Source organism: Varroa destructor, unplaced genomic scaffold, assembly GCF_002443255.2.
Source record: "Varroa destructor unplaced genomic scaffold, Vdes_3.0 BEIS01000005.1, whole genome shotgun sequence".
Lineage (NCBI taxonomy): Eukaryota > Metazoa > Arthropoda > Arachnida > Mesostigmata > Varroidae > Varroa > Varroa destructor.
In genome coordinates this window covers 3,846,416-3,863,930 of record NW_019211458.1, presented here as the reverse complement: position 1 = coordinate 3,863,930, position 17,515 = coordinate 3,846,416, and the positions used below count along the sequence as shown (strand labels likewise).

The window sequence follows — 17,515 nt, the reverse complement described above, 5'->3', positions numbered from 1 at the left end:
TTTATAGAAAAAAAACTCAAGTATCACTCCGCCCAGACACCATTTTCTTATAATCATCAGGATTAGAATTTCTTAAACATCTCAGCCGCTAGAATGCCATTAGGTGACTTTTTTTAACCTACAATGACATTAATGTGGCCCTGTTTTGTAAAACAACTCAAACAATTAATGGTCTGTATTATTCCTGGGTTCCGTTTTTATTCGTTTGAGAAAGGAAAGCGCTGATAGCTATTAGAATGCATAAAGAAAAATTTTTTAAAAATTGTTGAAAGCATTAGGATTTCTCGACAGCGCCCGAGATGTTGTTCTTAGGTTAGATATCGCAGCAATTCCAGGGAAAGATTTGATGCAGTCATGAGGACTTCCAGCAAGCCAAGTATTGCTAAACGTGTAAAGGTTAATAATCGTAATGTAATAATGTAACACCTACTGCTGGAAAGATGTATTCCTGTTAACGGCTGAACTGTCCATATGTAGCCGAGAATTATAAATGTGTTTTGCTATTATGAGGTTATGGGGCTATATAATGAAATTAACAATTTATAGAATCAAAACAGTTTACGACACAAACCAAATTATCTCCGTTCTATCAGGACAACTACATAAATACAATAAAATACAATACAATAAACTATACCCAAATAATAACATTTTTCAGGTTATTTGTAATACATCAAGAAATATTTATTTTATATACATCTTTTCTTTTCTGGTAAAGTACTCCTCTTGTATACTGTTCATGTTGCCTTTTTTCAAACGTTTACGATACGCGTGGACTATGTATCCCTTTCAACTATATCTTGTTGTCTGACCTCTTTTTATGTCAAGCTTTCATCGTTATTTGAAATTCTTCAACGTAATTAAAATGATACCTATATAAATTGTACACAAATAATTCTTACGGCTGGTGAAGCGATGAAAGAATATTGCTCTCTGCCTTTCTTTTTACAAACACACTATTGACTACAACACAACGATTATTTACAACTTTGTTACAATCAGTGAATGCTATATGTATATATATAAACCCAGACAGGCGCGCATTGCATCTGTTACCTCATTAATTTTTTCAAAATCAAATTACCGTTATTCTTTAATTCGTTAATAAAAATTAGCGATAGGTTTGGTTAAAAAGGGCTATTCATACCTAACTTAGTCATAAAGTGTAATCGTAGTCGTTTTTCTTGACGACGAATTAATTTTAGTTCGTGATGTTTACAGCCTTCACTAAGAGCGACTAGAAAAATAGGGGATATGGCAAAAACTAGCCATGAAACGATTGAAATCTCGTTAAGATCAGGGCAGAACAGAAGGCTTAGACTGTGACCTATTAGGACAGTAAAACAAACACAGACCCAGAGAACGTTCAACAAAGGGTTGTGCTGCCAGAGTAGCTTCTTACGGTTAAGGCTCGACGCTGAGATGGCCACAAAATGAACGGTGAGCAGAAGTAAGTTGAAAAACTGCAATGCTGCCACATCATGTTGACGAAGCTCATCAAGAATATCCCGCAGGTCACAGCCCCTCTCCACGCAGTACTTGAGTATGCTCAACGCTTTGCACAATAGTAAAGTTAGCACAGTAAAGGAAGCTTTAAGAAAGTAACTGGCCAGACAGAAAAGTCGAGTATCGCGATTTACTTGTAGGCTGTCAACATTCGGCGCTCCCATAATGTCGCGATCGGTAGGTGAACAGACAAGCGTCAGACCAATAAGAGGTACTACAACGACGAGCAAGTAGAATGTGGTCAGCGGTGATAACGGTAACGGAAGACGGAACGCATGACAGCAAAGATGCAGCAATGATAATGTCACTGAGCAGAGGGCCACAAACTGAAATGAGCTTTGCATCTGCGAGACAAAATGTCGCGCTTCATTAACCAACTGAAACACCATAAGCTCATCGTCAGCTGTCGCTCGCAGAACGCAAGGCACCGAATTCAATGAGCTAACTACGTCCAAAAGGAGGTCGTGACTTGAAGAGGGTACAGTACTGCAGATACGTGGCGGCAAGGGAGTCCACGATATGCTGCAGTCAGCCTGAATGAACAACTGCAAATTTTCGATATTTCGGGAACTCCCTAGAACACACAAAACCTGTAAGAGAACTTTTGCAATTAAACAAATACGTAATATGCCATGAATACGAAATTACTATTCCAGTACTTACTCAACGCAAACCATACATTATTTATATATGATAAAAACTTCCTACCCCCCAGAGTACATGCGAATCAATGCAGCCTCATACTTGCAAATTTAAGAAACAAGTTCATTAGTATTATTGTATTACTAAAAAAAAAAAGGGAGAATTCACAGTGAAAGGATACACACCTATTTTCTAAAAGGGAATAGAATGAGTACTTAACATTTTGAAGTTTTAGAAGGGATTGATGGAAATAAAACATATTATGATTTTTCATGACTTCTCTATAGAAAGCTATTATCGACTATTTGTGACTATGCTTCCGTATTCACCTGTTCGTATTCTTGCATAATGCGAAGCATCTCTCTACTAGCACTGGGGGTACAGTCTGTGAAGAGGGACACCAGCAGGGGTACGTTGTCGACGTTCTCAATGTGTGCTCGCATGTTTTCAATTCCCTTTGGCAACTTAGCGCGATTGGCAATATCAAACTGCACTGCCGTGCTTACTTCAGAACAAGTGTCGGGCTCCTTAGGTGATGGACTTAGTGATAATTTGAAACTGTTGCGGGGATCTTTGTTGCATCCCATAGATGATGCAACAACAGATGGCGTACTCCAGCACCTCATCCCGTGCCCATTTAATTTCAGCTTCACTCTCATTGGTTTTGTTATAAACGTATTTTCATCTTCATAATCGGCTTCGTTGAGTAGAGAAATATGGCAGTTCCAACCCGATTCAAGACCCATCTTCTCCGAAAAGCCCCGGCTGCGTAATTCATTCTCTTTGCTAAAGTGCACGAATCGAATACAGGCTTTGTCAAGCTCTTCTATAAGACGCACAAATGTGGGTCGCGCTTGGTATTGCAGGGTAACCATACCTATGAATACTTGCTTGCAAATTCTATTGTGAAAGGTTTTGCTACATGTTTCAACGTTATGGACAACCTCTTTAAGGAAAGTATGCGATACAGCTGGAACGCTCCCAAGAGAGCCTTTATGATTGTTAAAGCTATTACATATCTGTGTAGGGACTTGAATGAACGTATTTGCTGGCACCACTAAATCTGTGCAGCTTCCTAGCGGAGTGTACGAGAATGCGGTACAGTAAGCTGTTAGTGAAGTTCTCTGATAAAAGTCAAGAATACATTTTCGATCGGCGTCTGTTAACGGACAAATACTGTGCCCGTCCCAGTAGTCTGTGCAGTGCTCAAGAATAAGATCAGCCGTTCCTTGGCTGAACATCTGAAATTCGCCAGTAAACTTGTCTCTAACCACAGAGGAACTAAAATTAGGAAATGGCATTTTTAGTCGTGGGATATTGAAATTATCGTTGCTGCGCAATCCACCATCATACTCGTCATGTCGAAACATGTAAAGCTGCTCTACATGCTCGTAGCACGCTACTGCCTCTGATGTGAACCCCATTTGCCGTGAAAGATCGCACAAACACCGTTTATTTATTACTGGCACCCACATTTCACGTTCTTCACTCTCGAAATTCACGTGGTCAAAGAACGCCGCGTATTTCTCGTAGGTCTCTTCATCACAGTTGTTAAGAAGAATGCCAAGTCCAAGTGGTTTCAAATTCTGCAAGAACGTTGTCCATTTGGGGTCATCGAACATAATTGAATTTGAAGATCCTCTCAATGTTAGATCTAAAACCTCCGCTTTGGCATTAAGTGTAAGAGACCTTCTTTTTTCTTCACCTTCAGTTTCTGCTTCGGGAACCATTTGCTTAAGAAAAAACACCTTTTCAGGTATAGCATTCGGCCACGACAGAATTCCTTTTTTGTCGACGCAACACAGATTGGTTGCACTGGCAAACGCCTCGAGAAAGGGCCCAGAATGCCAGAAGCGGTGCTTCTGCGTCAAAACTTTCTGCACCACACTGAGCCAAGGTATACCCTGAATTTGCACTTCTCCTCTTTCGGATAAACCAGCCAGGCTATCAGCATAGAAGAGGATCTTAGCTGTCCCTAAAGCGAACTGAACAAACCAATACAGCGGACAAGTTAATACGAACACAATTGGAGACATTGTGATCGCCATATAAACAAGGTCAAAACGGGATAACGCACAGCAGTTCGTCGCGTAGACCAATAGCGACAGTATTCCAACTATTGGAATTAAATAACGCTTCATGTAATGACCCATGATCACTTTTTGTTGGCGTGTGAAGTTGTTTGGACGGTACGGTTCTAGGCCTTTCTCAAGACATAAATGGAGATATTTTATATATGGAGTCTCCACCATAAGGAAATCCCGACTTGGTGCCCCTTCAACTAGAAGGTGACAAGAGTCAATCATGCCTACAACAGTCTTATTCTGTGGTGAATACTTTTCTCCGGGGTTGAGAGTCGTCTTTTTATCTAAAGTTATGCATTTTCCCGGTGCTTCTTGACCTGGTCGCATACGAATAATGTCGCCCTTTACAATAAGCTGGGTCGGACAGTTCACTAAGCGGCCATCCCGGTACGTCCATTGTAAGCTGATACATGGCGAGACAGGCTGCCAAAGAGACTCGTAGCTAAACTTATTCGCCTTAAGCACCTCGAGTTGTTCCATAATGTTTTGCAGATGATTATGCAGCTCGTACTTTACTTGCACTGCAATGTAAATCCCACCCATGATGTGGACAAGAAGTGAGAGCATAACCAACAGGGTGAACAATAAATGCCCAAGGAATGCCATTAAAACGGCAATTACCAGCAATAGAGTATATCCAAGCCATTTGAATAATAGAAGATTGTGTGAGTCTCTCAGTATGCCGAAGAATGAGGTCGTGTTGTCCAGCTGACTTTTAAACTCTGCCACAGCGTCTTTTATCTCTGACGAGAGCACCTGCAACGCGCGTTGCGTGGAGAGACCCGCCATCATACGTCTGAAAACGTATAGCAGCAACATCCAGCGCCTAATTATTAGGATTCCAACGGATACGGACTTGATGTTGTTCGTGCTACAGAAAAAATATTTTTTGCGTGTACTAGATAGGTTATTTCAAGTTTGATCAGAGGAAAATCACTGCCATAAAGCAAATTCGAATAAACATTAAATACATCACATAGACAAGCATGCATTAATACTACATACGTTATTTACTATAAAAAGAATGGAAAATATTGGCACACGGTAATTACCCAGCTTCATACGAAATTGTCAAAATATTAGAAAATACTATTTAGATTGTTTCTCTGCATTAGTTTAGCATTGTATTTTCAATTGCAGTTGCAACAGAATTGCTAAGAACTCAAACTGGTTCTTCTTCACATTTTTTAATAGGATGTCAAAGAATGGTACAGATCGGGCACAGTAAATGTGAGAAAAAAACTCGTGTATCAATATGCTGTGTCTTATTATATATACGACTTGAAATTCCTGTATCAACAGTTACCAAATCGTTTTCGACCTTAGGGAACACACACACTCCTGGATCAATTTTATCCTCAAATGGTTAATTGGAATACAACCCATATTGAATAAACATTTTATTCTTTAATATTCCTCGTCTATCTCAAGGCGATAAATTCTTTAAAATTATGTTTCTGATTATTTTATGCATTATTTCCATACACTAGCTAAAATATTTTGCATTAAAGGCAAAATAGACCCTCTGTTTGATGCGCGAAACTCATCCAAATCAAGCTCGACGTAGATAGCTAATGAAGAGAACTCACCAAACGTCTTAGCCAACGGTGTGGCATTAATTTTAACGTTTGAACGACGTTCTCATCGGAGTTCAAGTGCTCAGGTACTCAGTATTTTCAAAACAACATGACCGACGGCGAGACGATCCGCCTTATGCACTGCTGACATCAGCCAGAGCACACATGTTTTGCTGCTACTACCATTATTATTATTATTATTATTATTGTCATTATTCTTGATGGATGAAGTATTTATTTGTTTATATTAAGCTGCTGCAGTGCTAAGACTCGCGTTGGCGGTATTCGTTGAGCATGCGAACAGCGGTAGCATTCGTCGAGCATCAAGCTCTTGATGGAAGCTCACAACAGTCAGAGCTTTTGATGGTTCGGCCTGTTGGCTATGACCGCTTTCAAAAAGACAACTGCGTATCTCTCGTCTGACAGTCAGGTTTTTAATCATTAGCATGCTCTCGAACAAAGAAATTCACATTATACAGGATAGCAAACATAGGGTCTAACTGGTGCCACCTAATCTGCTCCGCTGAAAAATTAACCCTTCATATACTTCTATGCTGATTCGCTGCTACATGTTTGTAGCCGAATAGACCACGCTCAGGAGCTTCTATTCCGACCGGTGAAGCAATGCTTGTCAGTGCGAGACTAGTCGGAGCACAAAAGTAGTTCGCGGAGGGAACTTTAGGCAGATTGTGGTCGTATTCGCATTTGCGTAGCGCTTTGTAATATCTATTCGATTATCGGTAACGATTAAGTGTCCTCTATACTTGTATGTTTGTCGGTAAAGTAGTTCTTTATTACGACAATTCTGCTTTTCCACCTCAGTGGTATAATGCCCCGTGAACACAACATCCGCTCGAGACATTCTGAGAGTTCTGACGAAGAAAAAGAAGACGTTGAACCTGTCGTCGAGGAGGTAATGCATCCGTTAGCCATGTTAGTAACAGTACTTTATATTAGTCGCATCGTCCAATCATTTAGTACTAAAATATAACAAAACCATCAATATTTGTGTTGTATTGTATGCTATGCGGAATAGCTTTGCGCACGAACTATTCAGTTAGGACAATACATTGTGCAAAAGTAAAACAACAGAGAATCCACAGTAGAAGTTATATTTTAGGAATAATGGCGATAATTTTGCGGTGAGCTAAAACTAGCAGTGCATTGCTTCAGTCTCCTTTCGTTTGGGCTACGCTACGATTAATTAAGCAACGCACTCAAGCTTGAGAGCTATACGGGATGTTATAATATAGACATAGCGGTGTTCTCGGTTAATAGGCGTATTAACATAGTATAAGAGTCTCATCTAGCGAGTACAATATGACAAGAGTTCATTTATCCTCTTAAAGTTGGGCGTCCAGACAAGATAACGGTATTGGTCGTGTTAGCTGTGCTACATTTATAATTTACGGTCTAGTTTTTACGGATTCACGATACGGTATCGACGATTATTAATAAAGAATCTAACCGGCTTAGATCTGCGATAAGAATGGGGTTCTCTATTTATGATTTCTTTCAATCATCCTATGACGATCACACTAGCTGCAATTCGAGTCGCACTGAATGGAATAAGTAATACTTGATGTTTTACGATGATTGACCTTAGTTCATTGCTTCAATGCAACTCGCGGTTTCCACCCCGTGTTTGTTGTGCTGTTGAATACATGTAGTGCACATTTGTTCACACGACCTAATTTGCGCAAAAATATAAATTCATGTATTTGATGATATATCATCGCAGTAGATGCTAATGGCCGCCCTGTAAATGCCGATGCAAAGTTGTTTTAAGATAGACAATATGAGAATCAGGCTGCTGGCGTATACTTGTGACCATCCAAATTAACACTACTCACTATGGGAAAAAGTAAACTTTTCTCAGTAAAGAAAAAAGTAATCGGCCAGTTGGCTACATCTTCGACGCAGATTTTTTTCAGGATGCATCTCTAGAGACTCAGAAAGAATGAGTGTTGTCACTCAAATTGTCGTTTTGGATCCGACAAACAGACGGATAGGCACAGACCTTTAGTACTTAGTGGATAAATTTATGTAAATGTGCTTGCTGGGACAGATTTGTTCTTTTACATCAGAAAACAAAGTCAACATAAAATGATTATAACCAAGTAAACCGTATGTTTTCTTAGGAGGTAAATACAACAAGAGCTGCTTATTGACAGGGGGAAATCAAGAGGGAAAGAAATGGGTTGTCGCTGCCCCATTTCAGTCAGGGAGTTGAATGGAAAGCAAACAGTAGCAAGAGAAAATTCAAATTTCGGACCATGGGGACAGTAGCTCCAATTTCATACGACGCGCGCGAATTGATGGGGTCTTGTTTCATTTGCCAATGAACGTATTAGTTATAGCGGAAAAGGGAAAGGCCTTATTCAGCAATGTAAGTGGCATTTACGCTAAGAAATACTGATAGCTATTGTACGTGTGTGTTTTAACTTGGAACCCAACTTCTTCATCAGATTATACTGAAAAAAATTACAAAAACTGTCCTTGTGCAGTTCGCTCACGTGGTTTCGAATATAAATCTTTTGTCACATGCATTATAAGATCCACATTTTTTGTTAGAGGACAGGAATTTTGAATGCATATCTGTATGCAACCAATTAACAACGTACATCAAACCCCAAGCAATAAAATACCGTTTTTGGGTGGTTGGGTGACCGAGATTAACCTAAATCCCACCTTCCTTAAGTTTTACTCAATATCAGCTCGACTTGACGTAAGCTAGTAATACGGACTGGCAAAAAAAGTGACGGGTGCCTGCAACTTAATTGGTTGTGGCCACCTGGCCAAGCTCCCCCGCCATCTCCAAACTTGTCGTATATCCTCCATTGGCGACGAACAGTGTTTAAATGAATACTGTTTGTCGCATAGTGGAATACACTTGCAGTTGCAGGTTTAACAGCTCGAGTCGTACCTGTCTAGTCAAGTAGTACAACCAAACATTTCTTTTTCGTTATCGTGTATAAATAAACAATTGTAAAAATTTGTTTAGTGAGTTTCTCTAGTTTGAGTTCCTAATATAACTGCAGCGGAAAATTGTATTTGATCAGCGTTAATATCATTGCGCCTTTTACCTTTAATACCTTTTAGTCGGTTCCTGCGTTGAGGGGTGTAGATCAATTCAGAAGGGTGTGTTCTGCGTTCTAAATTATTTGAGCTTGCTCTTTATATTAACACTGGTGATTTTCATTCAAATGCTATCGATCGGTTTTGCCTTAGCCAGGAATTCGTGGTCGATATTGTCGTTACGTCGTCGCGTCAGGTGACACTTTTTAGGCAAACATCAACGTAACGTTGGCAAAGCCATCCCAACCGACTGTATTTCGAGGACGCTGTTGTGCAAAGAAACACAAGTGATATAAAGATATATGTGTACTGATCAGAGAGCTGGTGTATGTAAGGCCTTCTGTTTTGTCACCTCAATTGGAATCATTGTTCTATGGCACCAAGAGCTTTCTCGACGCTTCTGTGTGGACGATACCAGCCATGAACCTTTCGCCTGCATCTGGAATAAGGGAAAGGGCTTCAGTGTGATGCATTGCAGCGGCATGAGGTGTCGCTTAGTGAGTGGATCGGTAGGTCGGTCAGTCGGTATACGTAATGCGCATATGTATGTATCACTGGGGGAGAGCGAGGTCTCTTGCGTTTCAAGCGAAAGGAAGTGGCTGTAAAGTAGGTAAGGGCACACACGCACCTATCTGCACTTTATGTACTGCAACTGCTAGTAGTGACGTTAGTATGTGTAGCTGCGGAAGATGGTCGATGAGGGCGGTTACTGAGATGAGGTGGGAAGGGAAATTCATCTCTTAGAAGGCTTTGGGTTCAGCAAGTGCGTGTTTCATATATGCAGCCCCTTCCCAACTCTCCTGACTTCCCTGGCTTGAGTCTACTGTTGTTGTTGTCGCTATGTTCGACCGCTAAAGCCACCAAGAGTCTGAGACATACGGCGCTCGCGGCGAATGTTCGAACGTGATCATTACGGCGACGTGACGATGTATTATGATGATAATGGTACTAATGTTTCTCTTTACCTTCGAATAAAAATATAGAAGGTTTATACTACTCGTGATATTATCAAGTGGTGACTAAAATATCGATCAAGGCATCAGTGGAAAATCTAAATAAAAGAAGACTTGAAGACTTATAAAACGTTAAATTAGACAATGCGAATTCGGATATTTTAAGGTCTCTGTTTTTGTAAAGAAGGCTTCTGTGTACCTTTGCACAAAATTTTATTGTTAAGCACAATAAATATTATTTCTTTAGGTAGATATGTATTAGTAGAAACACGTATTAAAATGGATACCTACTCTGTTGCGCGGCAGGCCTTGTTCGTTGCTTGCGTTTGCTTTTTTCTAGCCGCCAGGATCGAATACTTATGCTGCGAATCTACTTGATTTATGTCAGATTGTCGAAAAGGTTAAGAGAATTAAACAAATATACAAAGTAACCAAGCGTCTTGGGACCGTTTAAAAAATTTCTTGACAGTTGCGAAAGGTCTCATTACTGTTAAGAAGTATTTATTTTACGTCTGTCGAACCGGCAGGGGATACGCAAACAATTACAATGAAAAGCATCTTTATCTATGCAACACATTTATCACAAAGGTGCCTTAATACTACATCTGTATTCCTACAATACTATGTTATAATGCCATAGCGTTAAATATATGTTTAACATGCAGTAGCTACAACAATGACTATTGCAGTCACTTAAATAGTTATTTTGACTAATACCAGAACAGCCTGTAGTTTTCTTATGACATAGCATTATGGGAATATGAAAATACTATTTGGGTGTCACATTTATAAATATGTTGGGCAGTTAAATCCACTCCTTGTTGCGATAATTACGTAGTTCCTGTTACTTTAAGAGATGTGAAGTGTAGACTACTGTCAGACCGCCAAGATTTTTGCCTCATCTTGCATATCATTGAAAATCGAAGAAAAAAATTGATTTGTCTGGATATTACTCTATCTTACGAAGCTTTCGTGGCCGCATAGAAAGTACTATTAATGGGTATTTTGTGTAAACTGAAGTGTTCTATTTGGTTCTGTGCTTATTGGTTTTTGTACGTTCATTTTACAGTGCAACCTTCAGGCAGCCAGCTCGCGTAGTTCGTCTATGAACGGCTATCATTCTCGTTCGCGGTCAAGCTCGCGATCACAAAGTCCCCCAAAACGACAAAGAGTGGTCAAAGATCGTCAAAGACGTCGCGAACGGGACAGCAGTCCCGCATCATGGTATGACCGAACTAGAGATCGTCGAGACCGACGGTCGCGGGAACGGCGCAGGAAAAGGGATGACTCTCAGAGGGATGGTCATGGCCACCACACGCACAATAATTCAAACATTGGACTTAATGCTGTAGGCGGCGGAAGGAAGAGACGACGTAGTCCTGATATCGACGAGTTTCGCCCGCGTTGCGACCCCACCCTTGTGCGGTATTTATTCAAGAAGGCGAGATTCTTTATGATAAAATCGAATAATTATGAGAACATTGCATTATCCAAAGCGCGGGGCGTATGGTCGACTCCGCCGCAGAACGAGGCTAAACTAAATCAGGCGTACCGCGAATGCAAAAACGTAATTCTTGTGTTCAGCGTCAAGGAGTCCGGCCGATTCCAGGGTTTTGCTCGACTGTCCTCTGAATCGCGTCATGATGTGCCACCTGTAAATTGGGTGTTGCCGCCGGGCTTAACTGCACGTGCCCTAGGCGGAGTCTTCTATGTTGACTGGATCTGTCGCAAAGAACTGCCATTTATTAAATGTCAACATTTGTACAATCCGTGGAACGAGGGAAAGCCTGTCAAGATTGGCCGCGATGGTCAGGAGATCGAGCCGCGTTTAGCTGAGGAGCTGTGTCGACTGTTCCAAGTCGACGAGGGAGTAGACCTCGTGGGCATCATTAAGAAAGCTCGAGCCGAAAGGGAAAGACTCAAAAGGAAGTTGGCCTCTGGGACAGTAACCGTTGCTGAACGTGATCGCGAAAGGGAACAAGACATTAGTGGCGACCGAAGGAGGCGCCGCCGAGAGTAGTCTTCCGACCGAAAAAAGGAACCGAGTACTGGGCGCACATGAAGCTATGAAGACAGAAGCGGTTGCAGGAGACGAGGGGAAAAGGGGCAAAGGGGATGGGGATTGTGTAGGAAACAAAGAGGGGAGACTTTACCATTACGGATTAAGCGTGGGTGGGGAGGCGAAATTTGTTCACCATATTTGACTTTTTTAAATCAGAAAATGGACTCCTCAACTAACAAGTCTCCTATGAAAATTATATATTATTGAAAAGAACACGTAGTTTATGGACACACGTATTTACCATGCATTAGTTTTAATGGGTCGAAGATTACTTCCAGGCTGCTTGGATATTTGACTATAAATATTTGGCTGTAGTAAAGCTTAGGATTAGTGAGTAGCTGGAGATGATCGCCGAAGTATAGCCAGAGGTATTTCGTATCTTCGGCAACATTCAATGTTAGTTTTTGAGGAGTTCATACGGGAAGTAGTAAGCTAGCTATGACGTTTCTTTGAAAACATATATTCTTTAAGTAATGTATATCAATTAACCGCAATTAGCACTACATGCTTCGTAGGCACTAGATGTTCGCTGTGACCCGTGGAGTACCTTTTGAAGTGAGTGCGTTTGATTTTGGCTAACTTAGTCCATGTAGTCAGCTTGACCTAGAATTGAATAATATAAGCTGTCTATCTGATAAGCGCTTGAATAACACGGCGCCACAATCGACTTGAGAAAGAGGTATGGTGGACAATTTAAGATAAAACTATATATGTATATATATATATATATATATATATATACACGTATGTCTTAGGACCACAAAAGTAGCAGGTGACTGAACGTGTATTAGACCCTCTACTTTGACCTTGCATATGATTTGTACGTATTATTGTAATATCCTAATTTAAAAATTTACGTGCGCGAACAAATGATGAGAATAGTGTGATGCGAGTAATTATGGCGAACCAGAAGCTGAATAACAACGCGATCTATCTCTATTCATAGTTAGAGCCTCGCCCGCCGACCCATCGATCCATTTGTTTACCCTTTTGTTTGCCCTATCTATCTCTTGAGTTTTATTGAATGTACATTTTTGTAAATATGACACTTCTTCTTTTCTAAGAACAGATTAGCTGCACTGAAAGGAAAAACAGCAGATTCATGCACATTGAGGGACGGATGTCTCGCCATCGGTCGAAGAATGTCGATGGCGGCAGTGGTGGGTGAGGCTCAACTCTAACTTGTGGGCATATTGCAGCTGAAGGATGATGGTGTTGGATACGTGAAATGGACGTGATGGATCAATAAATGCAATGAATCGTGTGCTAAAGCGAGTGCATTGCATGAAACCAGCAAGTGCTATGTGAACTCTGTTACTTGACACAACACAAAACCTCCAAGATCGCTATTTATGATGAAAGGGTGTTCTCCTGGTGAAAGATACCATGAAGTTAGTGCTCCCCCTCCAAGATGGACTAGTGGCTTGATAAGTGAATCTCGAGTTAAATTAAAGACGCTGCTGTTGCTCATGATGATGGTGCGAGCGTAGCAGCGGCAGCAGCGGCAGTAGTGGTGGCGGTAGCGGCAGCGACGCCAACAGCAGCGCTAATCGAAGGAACAGCGGCGAATGGGCAGCACAAATGTGGTACATTTTGCTTACGGCAGTGCAGAAGAGGAGAAGAGTTACAAGATACAAAGAAAGAAAGCCAGGCAGAGAAACTAAGAGTAAGGGGAAAAAGTAGAGAGAAAAGTGCAGCGTAGTGTGAAGGAGTGAAAGGAACGAGATGTTCGTTGCATTGTTTACAGTGTTTAGTTTCTCATTCCTCCGTAAGTCGGTCACTGAGTGTGGACCAGCCGGTGCACAGAAGGACAGAAGATTACTATAGTAATCGCTATTGTGGGTAATGTTATTGTTGTCGGTTTCGAAATCGACCATGTTGTGCTGGTTATGATGTGCAGTATGTGGAGTAGGCTCGGGTGACTTACGCACATACTTCCAGCCTCCAGCGACATCAGAAGGAGTAAAAATTCTGACAGACTCTCCCTCTCCCTTTTCTCTCTCTGTATCGAGATGAGGCGTGTCTGCCGCTATCAGCTGCTATCGTTGTGTAGTGTTTTGTTCACCCAACGTCTAAAAGTCAGCCAAGCGTATTCAGCCATAAGAAGATAATAACCCATTAGAAGATCTCAACACTCGTTTAGTCGATCGCTCTAATCTATTAAACTTAGTAGGCTAGAAAGCAAGGCTCGAAGCGTGTTTGAGCGTGTTGATTGTACAGCTAAATGAGGACGCTGCAGCTGGGACGAGGTCTTGGAGGATTAAATTGTGGAGATGTGCGTGTGGTATTTTGTTATCATGAAGTGTGAAGACTTTTTTGATTAGTTTCTGCTACTGCTACTACTGCTACTACTACCGCTGTTGTTGATTGTCTTCTGATTGTTGCTCTTAAAATCAATCCGCGCCAATGGATGCCCTATATCCACCAACTCCCTTTCTACGCATCGTGGACTTCGGCAAAGTGTTTAAATATCAAATGATGAGGACTTTCTATTATAGAACTATAACTACAGCTCTTTGTTCAGCAAAAATAGTGCTACTACTCCTGCCATTTACTTCTGGATTCTATTATTTCGCAATGGCAGCAATGTGATTTTGAATCGCTCAGTCAGTGTCTTGTGTCAAATTCGGTTTGTATAAACTGTGAATAGTGCCAAGGACTTCTTGCCAGGACATCACAAACCAGTGTGTTCTCCATTTTCTCGGCATCCCGCCTTCTAGTAGCGGTTGGTATATATGATTTAACTGAGAGTTTCAGGTACAACTTATGTCGTTCCTGATTCAGGCCCCGTTTATATTCTGTGTAATGTTTATTGTGAACATCGCTTAACTGCCTAAGATAGCGAGTTTCCATTTCGTTGCAAAACAGCGTGCACGATATAATATACGCATATTATGATGCAACAGCTTTTTCTCTAGAACACAGGTTATCTAATTGTGCATTCTGTAAGACCAACGAATAATAGGACTATCTTAGCAGTTACTCGTGTCCAATAAACATCGACAGACGTCTACTGAAATGGCCCGCTCATCTACAGCTCGTGAAACAAAAGTTGTTCGAGATACTTGGGCGTATGTATGCTATTTGTGCACAGAAGGTCCGAGTGATCGTTTATAGCAAAGCAGGATGGAACTTGCTCTTGTGTTCCAGTATGCATACTTCTACCAGTAGTTCCGAAGCACGACGAAAGCAACAACCCAACCCAAGCGATAGTTGTGCGTAATAAAAACAACGACCGTTAACATAAGCAAATTGCCTTTTTATTTAAAGCTGTTGAAGTGTGTTTAAAGGATACTACACTTACACGATGAGTAGAATAATGAAGAGAACATTTTGATTCACTTTTCTTACAGTATATGTGTATTCATAATTGTTACTGTTGATATTTTTTGTTTGCTCATGTTAAGTATCGTCATTAGTAACAACCTTGGTCATTGTTGTGATTGATATATATATATATATATATATATATATATATATATTATATATATATATATATAATCTGTTTATCCGCTCTGCTATGCATAGTAGCTTCTGCGTTTAACTTCCTTGGTACGATTAGCAGCTCGTCCTAAGCCGACCTCCGAAGCTTCAATCAGTTGGTGGTGAGAATCGATCATAATCCATTGTTACATATTTAATCAAGTTAAAGTAACAGGTTACCTTCCCGTTCTTGTTTCACTTGAAACCTAAAGAAAAAGAACTTGAAAGCGTAAGACTGCACATAGTGATAATAAAAATTATATAATTAGAGTAATAATTATTAAATAAATAGTAAATATTAGTAAACAAGAGTAATTTTTCTATTCACTCTTCTATACAGATAATAAAAAGTGGTCTAGTCAAACCTAATTTTAGGTGTTAAGTGGTTAAACGTGCCATATGCTGATACAAGAAGTGGTCACAACAGTCGCGTGCATATAGGCACGGAGTCTGTAGAAGTACTTGGAATAGCAATTCGATGACTGCGAGATCAATACGAAAAATTTCTGTTCAGTTTATTATTCAAATAGGTAAAGGACGCCAAAACACGAGGTTCGTCAGTTACAGGTAAAGATAAGTATGACATGTTTTAAAAAAACTACTGGGTATAAATATCAAATTAATAATTTTATGTTCATATTAAATTAATATTTAGTAAAAAAAACTATGTGGTAAGGTTGGACTGAAATACAAGCCTACTATTAAGGTCGGAAGTTAGAGTTAAATTAGTAAAAACGAGAACCTTATTTATACAGAATATAAATATTCATCAATCGAAATTTTCATATCCTAATACAGTGAAATTGTAGAATTACAACATGCATATCAAACGGGCTCAAAGCAACGATAGGCAACCTCACAGCCGTAAACTCGTTTATCGGTCTTCGTTTCATGCACGAACTGACGAGAAAAACAGTGGCTGCGCTAAGAACACTGCTTAAATTGAAAAATTGGTACGCTGTCATGTACTGCTGTCAAGACCCTTCTCTTGTAGGTGGGAAGTCTAGAATAAAGCAAAAACAAAAACTGTACGCTCTTGAAACCTTATTGCTAAGTACTAAAGGAGAATAAATCTCATTACCCTGAAGATTACCCAAGTTTTAGAATGCTTGTAGCGGAATCATGAAGTGTATAGTACCTGTCGAGAATCTAACTCCGTTATTAGTTGTTAACAAGCTTTTCGGCAAATTTAAATCCATTTTCACTTCTTTACAAACAAGACAGCAACTCACCCTCTAGGCGTGAATTAAAAGTAGAACCTAAGGCCTCCTTATACGCACACGCAACACAAGAGAACAACACAGGCTTCTTAATGTTGATAGCAACATTGGGGCGTAGCGAGCATCAGTTATAATTTATATATTCACAGTGTAATATGTACTGCGTAGACACCAAGACATTAAAGCCTGAATCTAAAATACAATCTTACCATCAGTAAACAGTCGAATTCGACAGTACAGACCTTGTTCAGCCGAATGAAAAAACACTGTGCTTTTAGGAAATAATATAAAACTAAAGTCATAGTGAAATCGAAGTTCTACGTTCGAAGTTCCATGGCCGAAATACTTTGCTGAACAGGTATATCCAGTGATGGTTATATATCTTTTTCACTGACACATTCTTCAGTGTAATACAAAATATCATAGCTGAGCGGTACTTATATTCTACACGTATATTACTTAGTATTCGTTACATAAAAGCATCGAACATATCTAGTCTTGATAGTAAGTGTAATGTAGTGTGTTAAATACTGAGCTACAATTCACGAAATTGCATTGTCTTCTCTACCACCTTATTTTAACTACACTCATGTCAGTTCTTTGGAAAGTAATAGGCTTCACTGACATTTCCGATGCCATCGTTATATAATCGCTTATTGATTTTAGTGAAATGCATTTCATTCAGTTATTTACGTCGTGCAATTATCCACTTACTCAACTTCTATTGAAGATGTGTAGGATAAGAAACAAACGACCATCTGAATGATTTTAGTTTAAGAAACGCTCTTCAGAACCCGATATATAATAAAAAATGAACAGCTGTATCAGGTTGTATCGCGGCACCCCACTGCGTTGCCATTTTTGAATGCGGTTTAAGAAAAATTTGGTTGATACGGATAACAAACAACCG

The 17,515-nt window shown here is 40.1% G+C and overlaps 2 protein-coding genes across 5 annotated transcripts; one reads left to right on the top strand and one right to left on the bottom strand.

Moving 5' to 3' along the window:
- Positions 1 to 650: 650 nt before the first annotated feature.
- l(2)k05819 (transmembrane protein 94-like protein l(2)k05819) lies at positions 651 to 9,492 on the bottom strand. 2 transcript variants are annotated; one of them, XM_086991513.1, is made up of 3 exons: positions 8,905 to 9,492; positions 2,478 to 5,028; positions 651 to 2,096 (listed from the first exon to the last, which is right to left on the bottom strand). In XM_086991513.1, exons 2-3 carry the CDS (start codon positions 5,022 to 5,024, stop codon positions 1,128 to 1,130), a joined length of 3,516 nt encoding a protein of 1,171 aa, XP_086847639.1. In that variant the 5' UTR covers positions 5,025 to 5,028; positions 8,905 to 9,492; the 3' UTR covers positions 651 to 1,127. The 2 variants fall into 2 exon arrangements, with proteins under 2 accessions (XP_086847639.1, XP_022663515.1); XM_022807780.2 differs by lacking the exon at positions 8,905 to 9,492 and adding an exon at positions 5,822 to 6,293.
- On the top strand, positions 6,440 to 13,199 carry Ythdc1 (YTH domain containing 1). Of its 3 annotated transcripts, none has more exons than XM_022809563.2 (2): positions 6,440 to 6,742; positions 10,910 to 13,199. In XM_022809563.2, the coding sequence occupies exon 2, from the start codon at positions 10,946 to 10,948 to the stop codon at positions 11,858 to 11,860; it is 915 nt and encodes a 304-aa protein (XP_022665298.1). In that variant the 5' UTR covers positions 6,440 to 6,742; positions 10,910 to 10,945; the 3' UTR covers positions 11,861 to 13,199. The 3 variants fall into 3 exon arrangements, with proteins under 3 accessions (XP_022665298.1, XP_022665296.1, XP_022665297.1); XM_022809561.2 differs by having other exon boundaries at positions 6,441 to 6,722; XM_022809562.2 differs by lacking the exon at positions 6,440 to 6,742 and adding an exon at positions 9,567 to 9,832.
- The last annotated feature ends 4,316 nt before the right edge of the window (positions 13,200 to 17,515 follow it).